This window comes from Passer domesticus, chromosome 8 (genome assembly GCF_036417665.1).
Source record: "Passer domesticus isolate bPasDom1 chromosome 8, bPasDom1.hap1, whole genome shotgun sequence".
Classification (NCBI taxonomy): domain Eukaryota; kingdom Metazoa; phylum Chordata; class Aves; order Passeriformes; family Passeridae; genus Passer; species Passer domesticus.
In genome coordinates, this window is record NC_087481.1 from 52,162,771 (window position 1) to 52,184,492 (window position 21,722).

Below are 21,722 nucleotides of genomic sequence, written 5' to 3' on the forward strand. Positions count from 1 at the left end.
AGTGTGCTTTACCAGTGTGGGAAAAGCTGTCAGGAAAGCATTTCTCAGAGCTCCTTCAGAAACCAAGATTCTGTCATATGATGAATTCTTCACCAACACCACGTAAGTAATAATTGTGCAGATCAGTGGCTATTTACAGTAGGCTCAGATTTTACTGTGATTTGCACAATGAAACTTTGCCCCAAGGGATGTTATTCTATTTAACTTCACTGAAGTCTTTTGGTCAACATCAAATTGTTAATCTGATCAAATTTGAGACCGAAATGCCAATGCAATAATTCTGAATTATTACAGGACGTGTTCATCTTTTTGCCAGCTGATCAAAGAGTGTATTTCTTGAATTCACTAACACATAATTCAAACATAGCAACTCACATTTCTTTAAAAGCACAAAAAGGCTTTTTTCATGGCTTGGTTTTGAATGTTTGAGCACATCAGAACTAAGGAGGAGTTTGCATTAATCTGCAACATGAGTATGAGGAGACCCAAGGAGAGAGAAAGGGATCACATTCCTTTTCTACAGCTGGTGCCAGTTTCTGCTGGGCCTGAGGGAGCAGCATCTCCCTTCTCTTGCTCCACTCCTGCTCCATCAGAAAAGGAAGATTAATTAAAATCCATAGATTACAAATCCATATAGACACTCGTGTTTGTAATCTCTGCTCCACCTTTCTCTCCACTCCAAATAAAAATTTAGCAGTTGTTTTGGATTTTTTAAGTAATGAATAACCAAACCTTCTTTGGTGACAGTCAGGTCACAGACAGTTACTTGGAAAATAAAAAAACATCCCCTTCTATCCTAGAAAAATGTGGATTTTTCCCTATTTTGTATATTTTGACCTGTGTCAATTCAGGTGTGATAAAGACACTTTATTCATTTGCTCCCACTATTTATTCCTCCTCTGCAGCTGTAAACTGTCACAGATGCTTTGTTTCAAATTTCTCAGCCCAAATTATCCAGTTATCAGTAGTTTTATATAATGCAAAATGTGTTTCTCCCCTGAAGATCCTTCCTTTAAGTGGTGGCTTTAGATGATAAGCTACTGCAATAGAAGTGTTTAAAAAACATTGACACAATGCAAGAAAGTTGATAATTTAGCAAAACTATTTTATTAAAGCTTATTCTCATGATAAAATAATAGCCAACAAAATCATATTAGGCAGGTCTTCTGCAAATGTGTGTAGCTGCCACCTATTCAGATATCATTAAGTCAAGATATTCTTGTTTTCTGTGGTATTCTTTATTTTCAGCTATTTACAGTCAAGCATGAAGCAAAGATTACATCAGGAATGTAGTATTACAATTTCCCCTTGGAGATTCACTGCTTATTGTAAATAATGCCAGATAGGAATTCATGTTTTTCCTTCTTATCACTAAAATACAACTATTTTGCCCTTTTTCCATTCAGTATATTTAAAAATATTGCACTACATTTAATTTAACCTCTTACAATCATCATCATTAGCAACACTATGCGAGGAAAACGATACCCAGCTTTTCTTACCCACCGTGTTACAGGAGTCAATTTAAAACCATGAATGTGTGTTTTTGAAATCAGTAAATCAGTATTTGCATTGTTTTCACAGCTCCTTCATGTGCACCAGGGCTTAAATGAAGCACTTGGATATATTTGAAAACCTCTGTAGTAGTCTGTAAGAGCAAACACTGATGGCATTGAATGCAGATCACCACCAATGGTAAGCTGCTGAGAAAATGGAGTGGGGAAGTCTTAATATGCATCTCAAGCAAGTACAGGTTAAATAACTTTTAGACAAGAAGGGAAGCTCATTTTGTGCGATTATTTGCTAAAGCTTAATTTCAGAAGTGTGTCACATGCCTGTTTTAGCATGGATAGTTTTCCATACATCAACTAAGTAGTATCAACTGCCCAGAACTCACTAAAAAGTGCAAGTAGTTGCATGACTGGCAGTAACCATTTTGCTTAGAAGCACAAGCACACTGTCCCATGATGAAAACCATTGCTTCTTAATTTTTCCCATCACAAACTAAACCAAGAAGCAAATTTAAACGAGAGGTACATTACAGATGACCTCAAAAACTAAAGGAATTATTTTTACCATCTCAAACTCCACTCCCACAAAGGCTTTTTCTTTTTCTACTACCAGCAATACCAGTGATAATGATACAAGTACCTAGCACAGTACCTAAAATAAAGATGATATTTTATACAAAATTTCTATACACAGAAGATGAAACAATGTCTACAGGAAATAAATAAGAATGATGGCCTTAGCCAGGTGATGCTAAGATCCACAGTTTACACATAGCACAAGACCAGACAGATCTTTTCAAAAGCAGCTGGCTGAATTTCTTCCTCACCTCTACTGGACTCACAAATTGACTCAAATAAAACATGTTATATACACTATAAGACATTTTACTGACAAAGGTGATCCTTCTGCTCAGACTCTCTTCTGTCTGAGAAGCTGAATGCAACTCACCATGCTATGATTACTAAAAAGTGTTGAGAACATTAGTTACTTTGTATTTTGCACCTCAAGCTTTCCAAAATGATAGTCTGCAGCAAAATATTAACTTCTTTATATTACTTACACCATGATTACATGCTTTTTCATAGAAGGCAATGAAACCTCCAACTCTTGTGAAGAACAACTTTTCTTTATCAGGCTATCAGATAATACATCACAAACATATGATTTCGTCCTGGAAGGCAGCGAGCCTTTTACCTTGAAAATATTCCCAATTAAATTATTATGAGATACCAGTTTATACTTTGATATCTAACAATAGTCCAAAGTTCTAAAGAGGATTTTTTTTTTAGCATAGCATTACTATATTTCGTGTTAAATACAAACTGCACAAAGTTCTTGTATTTAACAAAAACATGGAAAACAAATGATATGCAGTGATAACTTCAGTAAGTATTAATAACAGAGAAAATGAAAGACATTTTGTTTGCTTTCATGATATGTTTGGCAAAAAATACACAACTACCTAGAAGACATACAATAAAACTGTGATCAACACTTAAAAGCCTGGCCCCTTGGTGACTTCTGAGTCAGTCATCAGCTTAGGCATGCAACAAGTTTATAATGTTTTCATCATACAATGGACACTAAACATTTTGAAAACCCTGCCTGTTTCCCATTGAAAACACTAGCTAAAAAAAAATACAGAGAGGGGAAGTGGGGTCAAGTAATGCATTAAGGAAACCACACACATTGATGTGAAATGGTAAGGTTACATAATTAGAAAAAATAAAAATAAGTTATTAAAAATAAATTTCCAATATAAACCCCAAAGTGTAGTTTTAACCAGCTACTTGAACAAAATGATGGTGCTGTAGCTGGAGAAGAACCACTATTAGCAATTAACTGTGGAGAAGCAGGACACGCACATTATACCAGTGTTTTAATTTAATTTGTGTGTGTTTGGAGTTAAGTGCAAAGTATTCTTTTAGTCCATTCCTTCAAAGACTAAATATGTAAATATCAGTAAATATCAGATTGAGGTGGATCAATTGGTTCTTCTGATATGATGTTCAATGTTGGAGCCTCTGTCAGACTACCGTCTTCGCTATCCACTTCTTCTGCTATACTGGGCTCCTCAAAATCCTTAGTCTGTTTTTTGGATTGCCTCTCTAAGAACATGTTCTCCAGGGACTCTAGATCCTCAATGCCTGCCCTGTAGTGGATCATCAGCAGCGTCAGGGCCTGCAGTCTCTCACCCGACTTGGCCAGTGCAGCAGAAATCAGGGCTTTTTTCCTCACGTCGGTTGTCTCTTTTTCTTCTTTAACCAGCGAATTATTGTTTTCCAGCTCTTGGTCTATTTCATTCTGCAGCTTATCCAACATGAACTCCAATTTCTGAAAGCGCTCCTCTGTGGGTAAACTTCTGTAGAGGTCGCGGCCGATTTCCTTCACGGCGATGAAGACGCTGTCGTCGAGGCCGCCCTCCTTGCGGACCAGCTTGATGCCGGCGCCCGCGGCGCGCTTGGAGGGGCTGCTGGGCCCGCTCAGCTCCGTGTCGCTGCTCTCGTTGTCCGACGTGTTCGGGGTGTGCTTTGGCGAAGGCTCGGCCACGTCCGGGCCCTGCTCGGCCAGGCGGGGTTTGGGCACTTGCCGGAGGTTCAGCAGCCGCGTGCTCGTGTTGATGATGTGCCTGGTCAGACCGGTAGTTCTGTTGGCAGACTTGGCCTCGGAATCAACCCGAGGGGCTGCGGCTGCAGGAGCCTCCTGGCCCTCGGCCCTGCTGGCGCCCCCAGTTCGATCGAGCCGCTTTTCAGCTCCTACACAAAAGGGCATCTCAGTTAAACATTTTTCTTGACATTTTTTATGGCAAACGTAAGCACAGAACATGCACTGCGAAGCTGCTTTAGTCCACACTTTCTTTTTGCAGTAATCACACCAAGTTGGATTCTGAAACTGAGTATCTTGAAAGTTATGCCTGTTCTCTGTGAGAACTTGTCCCGAAAAAGGATCCTCTTTCTGAAGGGCACGAGCTTCTTCTTCTAAGTGATACTCTCTCTCTTTCTCCAGTACGCTTGAATCATCAACTTCACCTTCTTTTAAATATTTGAATTGTAAAGTTATATCACCGTAACAAAATTTTTCATTGAAACCTTTATGGGTTGTCAAACTCCGCAACGCTGTTCTGGTGACTGCTGCTTTAGGTGTAGGAGCACGCAGCTGAAATTTTCTAACAAATTCCATCGAGGACGTAGCTAGACAATCTAAAGCAATCTCTTCAAGTTTTATGCTTGCATATCCTAAGCAGATAAAACCACCTGCTTTGAAAGGGTCTCTGCACCACAGTGCAACATTAAGGTACTTATGGTATTTTTCTACTTCAAATAGACAGGAGGATGCTCTCGTCATTGGCCATCGGCCCTGACGGATTTTATAAGGAATTTCTGGTGACTCCCACGTTCGATGATCATCACTGTCTTTGCAACTACGTGCATTTTCTGTTAGTCCATCTTTTAATGTTTCTTGCTTTGGTGCAGTTACTACTTTTGGTACTGCTGGGTCTTCTATCTGATCACTAACTTTAATTAGCTTCTCTGTAGATTTTTCTCCGTTACTTGCAGGTGGAGGTGGCCTCTCTGGTTTATCAGAAGACACACTTGCAGTTTCTAACACAGTTTGGCTATCACTACTAGACAAAGCAGGCTTAATTTGGGGCCTAGGTGGCACAGGAGGCTTAGTACTAGATCCTTGTGACGGTTTACCTGATGGCTGTGGTGCATCTGAAACCTCAACAGTTTTAGGTGTTGCCACTTTAGCCCCATCTTTTTGTTGTGTTTTGGATGCTGCCTGGTAGTTTCCTAAATGCAGTTTTCGATTCAGGATGGGGGATATAGTTCCAAGAGGTTTAGCAGCAGCAAGAATTACTACCGACCGTTTGGGACTGGGAGATGTTGGCAGATCTTCTTTTTGGTCAGGTGTATCACAAGTTAAGTCTTCAAATTCTGAATCAAAATCTCTGCTATCAGTATCAGCTGCTAAACTATTCTGGTCATCCTCTGCCTGTGCCAAGAAAGCTGTGTCCTCCAATTGTCCAAATCCATCCTGCAGTGCTGAGCCATGCTGATTATACCCAACAGGCCTTTCATAAAAGACTAAAACTCTCTCCCCAGCTTGTCTAATCAGCTTCAATACTTGGACAGTTGATGTGATTTTAACACCTATTAAAAAAAAAGACAAACATTATTAAGTTCTAATTATGATAATCATCTAAGTGACCAAAAATAGTCAACAAACGCATTGTTGCTCAGTAACAAAGGAAGTCAGTTATGACAGAAGAGCTTAATTGAAATGTAACAGATGGATTCTCTCCATTTTATTCATAAAAATATGGAGCTGGAAAAAATAATTACATAAACGCTCCAGTTTGCTGCTCATAATAAAACTATAATCTTACACAGTAATGTTGATTTGATATGGAAACAATTTTAACCTTGCTCTTACTGTAAGTTTGGACTTTTCAGCAGTAGACATTTAACAAAGGACTCAAAAAATATGAGTATCTTTAAACACAGTTATAATTATAACAGAAGCAGGCTAAAATGAAAATACTTCAGATATGTTATGGGCATAATGCTACATTATCAGTGTGGCTGAAGAGAGCTGAACTATCTTCCTGAGCAGAACTTTCAGAGCCATTTGATGTACCTCCAAATTACATGCAAGCTAAAATATCTTAATGAGCACACAGTCCAATAGTCATGCAGGGGATCACATAAAAATGACTTTTCCTTTGTTCTAAAGCAATCATCAGCTATCCATTCAAAGGAACTGAAAACCCTTTTAAATTACTGGAGTATTGCAATGGGGATTTATTTAGACAGTACCTAAGCAAAAGAACTCATTGTAGATTTTAAGCTCTGGTCTGTAAAACCTCTGTAAAAGGTTAAACTTCCTGCTATAGCCCAGTCACGTTAATGTTTTGGCTCGGTTTTTTTATTGTTTTGTTAGTTTGTTCTGTTTTTAATGATGTTGCCAAATGTTTATTCAAGCTTCTTTTGCCTTTTACCTAAGAAGGAGTAAATAAATGTGTAAGAAAATAAAACAAGCAAACAAAGACCTTAAGTGACCATAAATACATAAGTGTTAGTTTTTGAGTGCCAAGCACAACGGTAACTATTAAGAAAGGGAGACTGGCTGAACTGCACACACGACAAGACGACCCTCATTGTGAAAGCTGACATATCACTCACTGCCAATTGCCAGCAGTCTGTCTCCTCTCTGCAGATCAGCAGCTGCAGCAGGTGAGTTTGGAGTCACAGTTTCGATGACAACGTGCCCTGCATCCTCCTCCTTGGACTGCACAAGGCGCAGCGTGAGCCCAACGCTTTGCAGATTCCCTTTCACAAGTTCTGCCTGCAGAGGAAGAAGTCAAAAGTATCTCAGTAAAGCTGACTGCAAGCATTCATGGCTACTATCAATAATTTAAATAAAAATTAAATACAATTATACCACTTTAATATTAAAAACGAATTATTATTTTAAAAATGCATTAGGATATCCATTGACTTCACCTAATTGATTAACTGTCTGCTAACTAATTTTACACCTTTGGAGATATTCATAGAAAGTCCCAACCCCAAATAAAACACTACTATTAAACACAACCTCATTATCCATTTTATTAGGAGCACTGCACCATCAGTCTAGGTATCACTTTGAATGTAGCTCATTTGTGTTATAAAACCTAACACTATGAGCAGCTTTCCAGCAGTCTGTGCAAAAGCGTGTTTGGAGTGACAAAACTCTTACGTACTTACAGATTGCTTAAGTATACTTCGAACAAATCTCAATTAACAATAGCCTAAAAAGTTTCTTCAATGAGGCAAACCCTTTTCTCATACTTCTTGTGGGCAAGGGTCTATAGCCAGCCAGAGTGGACCCCAACAGCCCGGCAGAAAACATGGTATTTCACATACTTATCTTGAAAAAGAAATACAATTTAAATTTTAACTCAAATAACCTCAAATACCTTTTAAAAACAAACAAAAAACCAAAAAAGGACAACTGAGGCGCAATCCCTGTAGCTGGCTTTCATATGACAGACCTAGGTAGGGATCAATTATTTACAGACCTCAGTGTCTGAGATCCTTGGCAACTCTTTTCCTAATAAAAGCAGTCCTTAATGAATTTAACAGTAGCATTTTTTCTTCTAAAGCACATGCCTTTTAGACTATTTCAAATTACTGTCTACAGTCATCATTCCATCAACAGATATTGTATTTGAAAGGAGAACTCATATGTTTCAGCTTCAAGGAAAGAAATTTAATTTGTTTTTTTGATTCCCAAGAAGAGAGAGGCTGACAGTGTAGAAACCTCCACAGGAAATTTTATATTTGCTTTCAATTTACTGAGTTCAGGTACACAGCCTTCTCCTCCAGCCTTCTGCATTTATTTTGTTGCTATTCAGTTGTGGATGTTTGAACTGTCTGAAGCCGAGCCTCCTCTTTGGAGGATGTGCTCATTTACTCAGTTTGTGCAATGGCTTTCCACAGATGGAAGTGGATTATTTAGCTCAGTCCATGGCTCTCCTTGGCTGCATGGCTGTCACTCCTTTCCCTCAATCCTAATAGCACTGCATCCTTGGTTCTTTTATAATTGTAGTTCAGTTCTTTACAGAAATAAAAATGCTGTGCAGCTCAGCAGTTTGCTATAGAACAGCACTGAGTTTGAAGAAGCAGACTTGTGTTAACTTTCTAAGCTTTGTCACTATTTTCTGCATTTCCCACAGGCACCTACTCTTTTCTCTCAAACTTCTATTGTTAATACCCAGCAATGTATGCAAAAATAATAAGACCAATATAAGCTTAATTGCAGTTCCAAGACTTTAAGGTTATTCCAGAATGAAACAAGTAAATAGCTGCCCACAGAAACAATCCTGATGGAGTTTTCAGGTTGATTTTTGTTCATTTATTTGTTTAAATGTCATCCTCATTTACACCAAAACTACTGTTACATAACTAAATTTCAAAAACTTTTAACAATAAACTACTAAGTGTTAAGAAACAAAGAAATATTAGAAATGTCTCTGGAAGAAGACATTTTTTTTTTCTTTTGCTTTAGCCCTTTATTTAAATGCAATATAGCTTTAAGCTAGCAATTCACAAATGTTGCAATGTGCTGTATGGAAACAACATGAACAATTACTGCAATTTCAAACAACACTAATTGAATATTTTAACTGTCAAAAACACAAATGACATGAATTTGCTTTGGCAGCACGCAAAGCTGCAACAAAAACAACATCCAAAGATCACAATAATATAACTGCACATTCTTATCAAACAATGAGGAAACCATTATTTCTGAGCTTTGCTCGGAGTCCAAGTACTCAAATCTCAGTTTTCCTATGATGGTTCCTTTGTAAGTCTTGCTCTAAGTGATTAAGCTCAAAAAATATTTCCAAATCATTGTGTTTGAATAGAAGAGGAACTATCATAATGAAGATCAGGAAGTAAACTCACATTTAAGGAATGCTGACAAACATGAAAATTACAAAGGGCTGAAAAACAAATTATAACCACTTTTCCCCCTAATTTCTGTTAGTGCACTGAAGTAGAAAGATGTTTAGTGAAAGAATTCCAGGAAAGAAATGGATGCTTAGAACAGTGAAAGGAAAAAAGAAAAGCCCAACAAAAACCTCAAGATGGTTTTCCTTTTAACACCCTGTTATTCTGGCCATTTAATTATAGTCCTTTAGGAAGTCATCTATTTTGACTGTATATAGTTTCTTCTGAAATCTTACATTAGTTCTGTAGCTCAAAGCCCAGAACTGGAGCTCTTTAGCACGATGATTGAGAGTCAAGACCTGCCCAGGGTGGATATCCTGTTAGCTTTGCATGGCAGCACAAGAGACACTGCTGTGATTTGTTCTCAACATCAGACAACTCTGGTCCACTCAGGGTCTGAGCAGAGCAGAAAAGCACCCACCTACTGAAGGAAGGTGGCCACCACTACCCTGTCACAGGAGTTACCTCAGGCCAACCTACTCCTTTCTTCCACAGCTGGTATTTTCTCATCCATTCAAAGAATGGCTCAAAGTGATAAGATTTGAAAGTCACGAAAGAGAACGTCAGGAGGAAGAGCTGGTGTTGCAACAAGTGGCTTTTTGAAGAAGGGCAGGAATGACCACTTGGTAATTGCAATTTTGGCAAAGTGCATGATGGACAGATATGAAGAAAGGGCACAATTAGACAGTAAATAAGAATAAAAAAGTTACCAAAAGCTCTTTTTAAAAGCGCTTTTCAGTACAGACTCTGATGTTCCTGAGTTTCTTTTCAGTCCAAGGACTCCTTTGAGCAGAACTACACAGTGGATGACTTAACAGTGAAAATATTCTGTAGTGCAAAAACTAGAAACTCTTGAGGTGATCCCCAGCATTTTACCCTTCCCTCCTCCTCCAGGGAGAGACCACATGAAAGAAATGAGGGACAGCTGGGACCCAAGATATGTAGGTATCTCTGAACATTTGGCTCCCATGCAGGGACACAGCCTGCAGATTACAACATGTATGACTCACTGATGGCAAGGAGACTTCCCATATTCCAGCAGTATCTGATGGAAAGCTGTTTTTGCAAGAAGAGTTCCTTTGAACGTAACAAGCAAAGTTCATCTCAACTTTTTATTAACTTTGGCACAGTCACAAGCTTTCTCATGAAGTAAAGTGGTTTTATTTATCAACCCAAACCAGATGAATGGTTTCCTTGATTATTCTTTCTGGCACCTGCAAGAAACACCACCCTATCTCAGGCCAAGATGAATGCAGGTGAAGACCATTTGGAGCTCTCAAAAATCCCCCAACAAGATCACACACAAACCCAAACATCTTTGTATACCCAGCACAGCTACTTTATGCCTTTCTGTCTCCCCCTCAAATTAAGACTTGATAATAAATGTGAAGAGCCAAAGACCTATTGGAACACTAATCACGAGGAGGATGAATTTCAGTTAAATGACACAGAGGTTGGAAGAAAATTGCTAATAATGAAAGGACATTTATTATCAAGAAACTTTGCTGCAAGGGAAAAAAACTAACAGCTGCACCCAAGAAAAAGGGAAATTTGAACCAATTAGCTATATCATATTAAAGCAAGTTTATTTTAATTTGATCTAATTAATAGCTCTGTTTTGCTAGTTCCTGCAAACCTCAGTAGTTATTTAAATAAGGAGCAAGACAAAGCAGATATTAGTACTTCATTGTCACAGACAGGCATACATTCAATTTTATATTGAAATAGTTAGAGCTAAACTGTATCACAGAGCTTAGAAAATGTATATTTAAAAAAAAAAGGGCAAACAATCCCCAGACTATTTATTAAATACTTGTTGAGATTAAGATGCAACAAAACAGGAATGACTATCCTGAAGAGAAAAAAAAAAAGGTAGTAATTTCCTTAGTGTTTTATTATTAAAAAACCCCCCAAAGCCAACAATAAAACAAGAGAACACAAGATGTCCATTAACTTTAGAATTAATAGAATATTTTGATGTGGAGCTGTGAACACTTGGCTTTTACAGGGCGAAGTCCAGAAGCATCAATTCCACAGCACAACCCCACTGCCACTTTCAGTTCAATACTGGATGTGTGCTCTGGAAACACAATGCAGGAGAAAATAATCTTGTGTCTCAAGCCTTTCCTTGCGTCAGCCTTGTTGTTCTGAAAGCCCAGCACTGAATGTCAGTGAAAAGAAATTTTTCCAAACCTTTTCCAACATACCAGCACTGAACTTCATAGCTCCACAGTGATTAATCAGAAGTTTACAGCCTGCTAGTATCATTTAAATGGCCAAATATTTACATGAATGTCAAAACACGATGCAGTTTTAATCTTCAAATGCTTCATGAAATTATCAGTCTGAAATCATTTACAAATACAATGGGATGATAAACAGCCCTTTTACAGGCAACAGAAAAATATGACGCTATCTCATTTACTATTTATTCCAAAACTATATATGAAACTAGACTATTATTTGATTCAGAGGTAAGAATGCCACCAGTAATACTGTAGTCTCATAAGCAGAATCTAAATTTACATTAGATACAGCACTTCCATTCAGAATTTCTAAGACAAGACATAAGAAATAATGTCCATTAATAAACACAGAGAATACAAAATCTAGAAAAGTGTGTATGACAATCTCTGACCAGCAGTGCAACATCGTTCAACTAAACTTTAAAAACTATTAGATGCATGAAAAAATAGAAAATAACAAAAGCCTCAGCAGGATAATTGGAGCATAAGACTTTTGCTTTTAATACAAACTGCTTATTTTCAGGAACTAAAAAGGAAATAGTCGTTTTTGTAAGCTTAATTTTATACTGTAAAATAATTTGTAATAGTCTAAATTTGCTTAACTATTTGTAAGCATTAACATCATAAGTCTTTACTAGAATTTAGTAAGCATGTCACAGTCTTTTGAATAATTGCTAAGAAAAGCTTCATTACCCAAGCACAAATAAGAAATCCTATTTTACTGACTTTACATCAACTAGAAGAATTCTGTTTTTCAAAATTGTTCATATTCCCCATCAGGGGTATGTAACACACTCTATGTAGCAGAAACTGAACCCATGTCACTGCTGTATTATGGATAAAAATATTTCTTTTTGGCTGAACTATCAGAGGGGCCAAAGGAGATCTTAGGTATTCTCGCAAGGTATGGTCTAGTGCCTTTTGAGGAAAAAAGTGAAAATGTCTGTGAATGTCTGTAAAGTATTACATTCTCCCAGACAACCCCGCACGCCGAGAGGAGAGGAAGGAATATTTCATGTCAAAATCCCCCAAAACATTAAAGTCCAAAACTGGGAAACAGTTTCTTCTCTTCAGAAGACTCAGTTCTTCGTATTATTGAAAAAACGTTTTTGGCAAACATCCTTAAAACATTGACTTTAGTATTATTGCTTTTTTCAACCCTATTACTGAATACAGTTATTATGTATGACCTGCACAGCAAAGAGGCTGTGAGATTATTTACAGGGGAGAGGAGGCACTGAAAGGAAACGCGTATCGCCAAACTCACGATTTGCTCCTTAGAAACACTGGACACAAAGGAAAAAATAATTTTCTTAAGATGTTCCAGGATGATTGCGATCTATGGTTTAGAAAAGGAGTAGATGTTTTTCTTCTCCTTGTGACACAGCCCTGAAGCCTGAAGAGAGCTTGTGGCAGTGTAGCACAAGGCTTTTCCACGGGGCACGGTAACCCCAGACGTGCTCCGATGCAAACCTGGACTAAGGAATCCACAATGACAGAAACATTTTCATTTCCCAGGCACTGAGAAAGCTCCCAGTTACAGAAAGAGATGTTTTCTGAGCATTCAAGAGCTACCCCTGCTCTTGGGATGCTTAAACAGCTCAGCAGTTAATGAAGTATGCCCTGATTATCAGTTCCAGACTGCACTCACTGTTATGCCTTACCCATGCACAGGTGCAATGATGCACACGGGTGGATGTGCCTCCATCGCCAGATTTAACCTGTTTCCTTTAGTGGGTTCAGAAATGTTCAAACACACTGACAGAAGGTTTAAATAAAATAAAAAACTGTAGTAATATTTATAGAATAACTACACTATACAGTACAACAAACAGTGAAAAGGAAGGAAATAATCTCTGCAATCAAGTTAAATCTAGATAGAAAATTGACTTAAGTTCTTTTCCTCCCCACAAGGAAGAGGCATTAATTACAAATCACTCATTAGAAAAAAACTCATGGTAATGTAATGTAAAAGAGAATACATTGGCTACTTAAAACATCAGTATACACTACAGCTATAATGCAATATGCAATTTTAAGAAACCAAAATATACTAGAAATCACATTTACAAACTTGGAAATTAATTTACTGATTTTAGATTTTTTTAAAAATAATAAATAAAAAACTGCTTGAATAAAAATTGGATTAATTTTTTTCCATAATTGAATCTAAATCCTAAAATCTAAAATTGTTACTGTTCCACAATTTGTATCATGAACTCTATGACAATAACTACACACTCTTCCTTGCTATGTGATCCTTCCTCCACACCAAGATATACACATCTTTAGTATCATTCAACTGGAAATTTAAATGTATTTTTCTACCATTCCCAGGTTTACAGTGATTCAGTTAATTTCAAGAAACATTTTGATTTTTTAAATATTTTGACAAAACATATCAGATAAATATGTTGAATGAATATGTATTTCTCCTAGATATACAGAATGGTAGATGAAAGAGGGGTGTGTGATTTTTTTTTTTCCAAAATAACTAAATTTATTAATACATTTTAAAATTTAAATATATATATATGTGTGTGTGTGAGAGTAGAATTTCCAAAAAGAAATCAAAAGGAAACTATCTGCTGCTTGTAAAAAAAATTCCTGTTGAACAGCAATCCCAATTATTGTTTTTACACAATTCCTTTTACAGTCATAACTGAGCAACTGCTATAAAGACATTCCTAAACCCATTTTGCCTGAAAGATGTAATTTGATAATACTATTAAAAACTTAACATGAAAAACCAAAATAAGTTTGAAAAAGCTACTAAAATAGACTTTTACCATAAGGAGATCTCGCCAATAAAAGAAAATTTCAACTACACGTTCATAATTTCTCTTTCTGTTCTGTGTCACTTATTTGACAGCTAAACCATTCCTTACTTGCACCCAACATTCACTGTAGTGTTTGTTGTGGGTTTGTGGACCAGGCTGAACAAAATTTTAGACATATTCAAATTTTAGACAGTTTTAATTAATTGGTTTTTTGCGCAGCCTGGAGTTCTGCTTTTCTCCACTGCAGCTCTTACTGTGTGCTGAAACCCCGTGAGTCAGGAGGGTTTCTCTGTACTCACAGCTGTCCTGAGCAGACTTCCACTTGCTTAATCCCCTAAAAAAGTTAACTTTTCACACTGCTCACCTTTCTCTCCAAAACCTCGGAACAGCACACTCTGTCCTGAATTTTCATCAGTGAAACAAAGGAATCAGCCAACACTCAAAATCATCTTGAGACTAATTATTCACATATAATTGTTCCAGTACAACTATCAGAAAATATCTAGTGCAATATCAGAAAATAAGTTCTTCAGCTTCTTTCCTTTGCTTCAACCCTGCCCATTTTGTAATTATGCATTTTTGACATATATTTGCATTCCATACCCTATCAGCTGGAGCAGCTTTATAGGACTGGTTACACCTTGGTGTTTCCTTGTGTGTTACTGAACGAATAGGCATCAACTGTTTTGTGGAATATTAGAAAAACTAGGTTTTTGATGACTATAAAACAGTGAAAAAAGGGAAGTGGGATGTTTACCTTTTGCTGTTAATCTTTGCAGCCTTGTGAACTGTGCATGGGGAGACACAACGATCTGAGATAAACACTGCATTTTTCCTGTTTGGTTTGTTTTACTTTTAGGAAGAAGTGTACTTATGGACAAAGGTCTTGATATTTTCTTACTAGTCATCTTAAATACCAAGCCAGTGGGGCTCATTTTCTGTTCTACATGATAACTCGTAAAACCCCAAAAAATAAAAGTTTAAAAATATGATGATAATTTTGTTCTGAAATGAGTTACATACTGGGCCAAGATCATATTTAAAATAGCAATTCATTAACACCACAATATGGCAAATGTTGTGCACATGTCTGACTTCACCATCAGAAACTACTTGTCTGAAAAGAAATGTGACGATTCATCGCAGGAAAATTAAACATCTGCATGTCTCCCTGATGAGCACTGAAAACTTTTTACATCAGCAAAATCCAGAACAGGCTTGTTACTGAACAGAATGAGGAGCTGTATCTCCTCATGTCTTATCTTCCCAAATACTTCTGACACATTGCAGGATCTCTTGGGCTAAGCTACTCCTAAAAAATTGCACCTTCCAATTGCATGGTGAAGCAGGTTACACGACATGTAAAAAGCAAACTGTTTAGCAATTATCATGAATTGCTCGGACATTCTTACAGCAATTACAGGTCTTGAATGGAGGAGATAAAGACAAGGCAGCAGAAAACCTGCATTTAACTTTGAAGTGTCAAAAGCAGGTAAAATAAAGGCCTTCAGTTTTAGGTGGAGCTCTTCTTTGCAGAGCAATTTAGCACAAACACCAACATAGCTCATCTTTAAGTGCTCTTACTCACTGACATCCTTTTAGTCTTTATTAAACCTAACTTTGATGACTTCCTTAGGCTCTGAAAAAATAATTTTTTTTCCTAATGCTATATAACCATATAAGCCTTTGATGGGAAAAAGGTTTCCTCCAATATTGCTTAAGCATTACTTGGTCATCATGTAAATATTTTGTGCAAATAATGTTACTAAGTTAATTAATAATACCATGTATGACATCAAACCAATAAAATCTTTACCTTGTTATGAACCACTGCACTGCAAATTACAGATAAAGGAGATTGATGAGAACCTGTGAGTTTATGCACTGTGAATACATGCACATGAGACAGGGAAACCCAGGGGTTTGCTCATCTCTGAGATGGAAGCAAAAAAAACCTGAAAACATTCCAGTGTATGCATTAAAAGTAAACCAGTAATTATTTATATGTATCTTGGAAGTATCTAATTAATGGTGATATGACAGCTACCATTAATCTTCCTGCAATAAGCTCAAAATAGTGGACTATCAGGTGAAGTTTTTTATAATGGACCCAACAGACACAGTGAAGAGTTTTCTCCAGACAGAGAAACTGCTTGGCAATTTTCACTATTGGACCCAGCAGCATTAACTACCTGAATACTGACACGGATATTGCCATCAAAACTAAAAATATGAAAAATTATTATCCACTGTGATTACAATAATATGCATTACAGATGCTAGCCTCCATGGAAATAATAGATACAATATAATTTATATGCACTAGAAAGCAGTAACTCTTTGATTTCGATAACGGGCTTTAAAAGTCACATTTTAAAGGGCTTAGAAGTTACTTTTCTGACAGAAAAGCTACACTTTCACAAGCAAAGCATTAAGACTGCAGGTAATACAAATTCCATCTCATCAATAACACAGCCAAAGCAACAGGGACCTCGCATGCACCTAGAAGCTCCATAATCATACAATTTGAAATATCATAGAACTTAAAACAGTTTGTTTTTTCTGCACCGCAGAAACACCATTTTCTTGGCAACTGGTACATTTCTCATCAACATTAATGGCTAGATGGCTATTAAAGCAAAGCACGAGCCTGAACAATATCCTGTGTGACCCACTGAGTGTTCAGACTCCCACATTCCCACTGAACTAGCTAAGCCCAAAGGAACTAAAGCAGATGTAGTAAAATGATTCGTGATCTTAACAGCTCTTCAGAGATTAAATGGAAGACCCATCTGTATCAAAATGAAGTTCCTGCTGCATACAAGCCCCAACCCCACCCTTTGCCCAGTAGTAAAACCAGACCAACACTTTTCTGATATTCTATGTTACCACGGCCAGAAGAAATGAGGATTTATATTTAACTTATTCTGAATAATTGCTGCGAGAAGGCCAAGGTTTTGTATATAATAATTTTGCTGTACCTAGAAAGGCAGCCAAACCACACTGAGTTGTTTTCAATTAAATTCTGGACAAAACACTGCAGTATAAACACACAATTATACAGTAAAGGTTTCCACGACCATACATCTATTTCTGGTTATTTTGTTGAACACATCACATCAAATCAATTTATTTATGGTTATAGGGCACAAGTCACTGGCAGGCAGTGAAACAGCAGCTCAATGTCACATCTAATTAGCAGCACCAAGACAACAGCACACCTAGAAACCAGATTTTCATTCTGTTACCGACGACCACCACTTATAAAAATTGCCACAACTATTAAACTGAAAATAACTTCACATCAACTCACTCAAACACTGACAATTCATTTTGCAAAAAAAAAAAAAAAATCGATACCCAGCTCCATCTCCTCCTCACTTGAAAAACAATTCAGATTATTTATTAATATACATAAATATCCGTTCCCAATAGCTTCAAATAATGTTTTAGAAACAGAAGGTTAGCTGTAAATTGGAATGCACATACCAGCCTGCTTTGCAACCGAGCTTCTAAAAACGCTTCATGAAAAACCAAACATCTGAACTTTTCACAGAAGGGATCTTTGTCTGCAGCGTTCTCTCCACACAACCAACGTGACCATAACTGTTTAATAAAAAGTAGGATTTCCTTTCCCTATAGTCAGCTATCTGAATGACAAGAAAGCAATTTCTGTAACTATGTCTTCTCCAGAAACCAATTTCAGACCTCTCTAACACTCAAGCATGTAAAAGAGCTAAAAAGGAATATTCTTCCAGAAACAGCTTATTGAGACTAAACCCAAAAAACGATACAAGAGAAGCAGAACACTACCCATAGTAGAAGTAAAAGTTCATTCCTTTTGACCTTTTTTTTTCCCCCAATATCTTCTGGCTCATGGAAGTAATAGATACCATTTCCTCATCTCCCTTTTGTAAGGTAAGTGAAAGAATGAATAGGAAATTATGTCAAGCTTAAAAACTTCTTTTACTTCAGCACTCACTATAACTTCATACACTCTGGTTTTATGCTCTATTATTTTTAAATTAGCAACATATTCTATTGATAGTTGGTGAAATATATATGAAAAATACCCACAGGATTTCATAAAGCAACATCTTTCTACTTCCCTTTTCCCCTTCTCTCTTCTGTCACCAGAAACCCAGCTTACTGGGGACTGTGACCAATTACCCTTTCCAAAGAATTCAGAATTGACTCATTAAATTGAAAACTGAACAAAGGATTAGTCAATACCGTACAAGGCTTGAGAAATAAATCTAACGTTAAAAAAAAGTCATACCGAAGAAGGTAGGAGTAATTCAGCTTACTTAATAACTTCAATGTCCCTTACTATAAAAGAAAAAGAAAATTGCGTCCAAGAAGTTGATGAAAACTTGTGAAGTAATTTGAATACTTGGTTCAGACCACGGTACTATACTTTTTTGATCATCACCATAAGGGCATTGGTGAAACAGCCCAAAAAAGGCAATGTTCATAAATGGCACATTCAACACTAAGTATTCCAAAGTCTGAGGCTTCTCTTTTATAGTGGTACTTGTAAAAATATTTCATTTAAAACCTACAGGCTTAAGACATTAGGACTCCACAGAAAAAAACAATGTGCAATGTGATGAATGATGAAATACCTCACAGTAAAAAGAAGAGTAAACCCAACAAAATTCCCAACAGCAAAGCTTCAGGATACAAAATTACAAATTTAATCATCAGCTTGCTCCCAAGGTTATACAGTCACTTTCCTCCCACTACAGTTCAGTATTTTTTATAACCTCTACAACATACTAAAAAAAACCTACTGGTAAAATTATATTCAGTCAGGGTTTAGGGAGAAAAAATAAAGGGATAAAAATACTGTGTATATAAAGATGGGAAGGGAAAGGAGATTGGAGACGGAAAAAAAAAATCACATCTGGATTGAAGAACAAGTTACAGTTTGTAAATCCATGGCTGCACTATGATGGTAAAACACTTCTAATTTTCCCATTCCCATGACCTCTGATTAATAAAACTTAATTCACATTAACTACAAGAAACCAATGGTTTTAACTTAAAATTGATAATTTTCAATTATTTGTGTACAGTGTTCCATTTTGGTAGAGACATCCATATATACATTGCAATATATTAAGAAAGGAATTCCCTTTTTTGCATGAAAAATAGAAAAAAAAAGACAACTTGGGAGCTAAGAAAGCAAAACTATCAATGCTTTATTTTTTTACTTAGGAGTTCTACCAAAACAAAATCATAATGAATAAACATGTGCATTCATCATGCACAGCTTGCCCTTCTTCATGAACTCCTGAAGTCCACAAAACCAGCCTGTGACTTACATACTTTCATACCATTTGATCAAGAACATTGCAAAGTAATTAAGCCTCGGGTAAATCTATACTGTTAAGTCAGAAAACATCAAAATTAACTATAATTTAGATGCTTTCAACAGAAACATAATTGATTTTTTGCCATTTTCATACAAGGACACATTTCTAAATTGAAACAGTATTTTGCATAGAAAGCAGTCCAAGGTTAAAAATGGCATGCAAGGATTATAATCTGAATATAATGATAATATAAACTAGTGAGTTGTTAATAATTACTGAAATTATTGAGTGAATAATTATTGAAAGAGCTAAGGTTTTGTTACACAGAGAGTGAAGTGCTTGCTACCATGGAGAACATCTGCTTTTTTTGCAGGCCCTGCTCCACGGCAGCTGCCACAGCTGTGGTCACAGGGGCAAACCCAGCCCTGATGGGGACAAGTGGTAGTGGTGGCAACATCACCCATGCCCAAAGGTGAGTGGAGAGGGACAGGGTGGTCCCACAGCAGCACCTTGCACGCCCATGGCAGCAGGACCCTCCTGGCAGCCAGGCTGCCCTGCTGGGGAGGTGTCCCTGAGCAGGGGGCCCCGAGAGCCAACTCACCCCACAGAAACCCCGAGCTTTTCACCTGGGCTTGCTGCAGCTCTCTGCAAAGCACCCACCAGGTTTTATAACCCAACATCTTTTTATTTCCCTTTCCGCTGCTCTCCTCCGCCACCACAAACCCAGCTTGTGTGGGACTGCGGCCAGTCACCTTCCCCAAAGAACTCACAAGTCACTCATGTAACTGAAAATTGAACAAAGAATTTGTCAACACCCTACAATGCATGAGAAATAAATACAACTTAAAAAAAACTCATAAAAGTAGCAAAGCTCTGAGGACACAGGGCCAATGACACCAATGAGGACTAGAACCAAGCTAGGCCACCTTCTTGGTTTAAGTCTCTGTCTGGGTAAACAACATTTTCCCAACAGAAGTTCAAACTCTATTTTACAAATAACTGTGCTTTCTAAAAAAATAATAATAAACAAGCATTCTACAGGTATACAGACAAGCACAAATATCAAAAAAGGAGACACAGCTAAATTAATACAAAGATGAGTCTTTTCCAATGAGCAATGAGACACTTTGGAATGGATATCAAAGCTATGCCTGCAGATTTCAGTGACACTCAGATGACATACAAACCTTAAAGCAGCATGGCTAAAATATGATTTTTTTGAAATTCTTAAATAAAAAAAAATTGCACTACTAACAATAACCAATTAAAAAAAAATCTAGATAAGACCCCTAACCAACATTCACATTACAGAGTATTCAAGACAAATGGGAGCAATACTCAAAAAAAGCTTGTCTGCATCTACAGTGCACATTTTGCATATCAGCCACACTCTCTCTCTTATAGAAGACATTGCTTTAAATTATTTCTGATCAACTGATAGTTACTGGCTGCCTGCTCATTCAGCACTCTCAACTGCTATTCCTTCCTTAATAAACGTTATGTAGAAATGCATGATACCTACAGATTAATTAAAAGATGACTGTACACTTCAAGTTCATGACTTATTTGCAAAATTTTCACATTTCAGTAACAACAAATTAACCATTGCTCTCCTATTCTGGGCTTATGCTGCTGCCTCAAGAGAAATTTCACTTAAAAATTCAATCTCTTCTGTTGACAGTAGAAATTCATACTCCTGCACTTTGCATTTGTCAATACAGAACACTTGAAACTTACCTAGTAATCTGTAGAACTGCTAGACCAATCATCAGGAAAACACGTTGCAAGAAAAAAAGAATCTAGCTTTTATAAGGAAGGACAATCTCTTTTCAGAATCTGGTTGGTAAAGTTAGTAAAGTTACTCCCCAGTAAAATTCAAAAATAAAAAATAAGAAAGAGTGACAAGTTTCAATGTCAAAGATTTATTTCTGATATGGACAGAAGAGAAGAAAGAGAAAGGAATTTGCTTGCACCTCTCCCATTCTACCACTGCTTTGCTGAAAAGCAGTCCCAGGACAAAATCTGTCAAGACCCACACAACATCTTTCCTAATACTGTTCTTCCTGCAGCCACAGCAGCATTCCTTCAGTCTTTTCTATTGTAGATTTAAAATACCTACCTCAGCATTTGAAGAGTTATACACCAGTTTGAGGGTTTGGCAAAATCAAAAAAAGAACCCTTTGCTCCACTAAATTATTTCTGAATGTGCAGAAAAGTGTGTATTATGTCCAGGACACATTTCCAGTGTCTTTATAAGTTACTGCTTCCATCTGTTAAAACAAATTCAGAAACAAATCTAATCTCTGTAGAAATAAATTTTTCCCTCTTAGTGAGAATCAGGTTCTTAATTTTCTGGTAAATTTC

General features: G+C 37.0%; 1 protein-coding gene across 1 annotated transcript in view; it reads right to left on the reverse strand.

The window, feature by feature from the left end:
- Window positions 1-1,088: 1,088 nt before the first annotated feature.
- The window catches only part of PDZD8 (PDZ domain containing 8), a 52,489-nt gene continuing 31,855 nt past the window's right edge, over window positions 1,089-21,722 (reverse strand). Inside the window, exons 4-5 of the mRNA XM_064431428.1 lie at window positions 6,699-6,861; window positions 1,089-5,666 (exon numbers count right to left, since the gene is read on the reverse strand). Coding sequence (XP_064287498.1) covers window positions 3,472-5,666; window positions 6,699-6,861 — 2,358 coding nt within the window. The 3' untranslated portion in view covers window positions 1,089-3,471. The remainder of the gene's footprint in view (window positions 5,667-6,698; window positions 6,862-21,722) is intronic.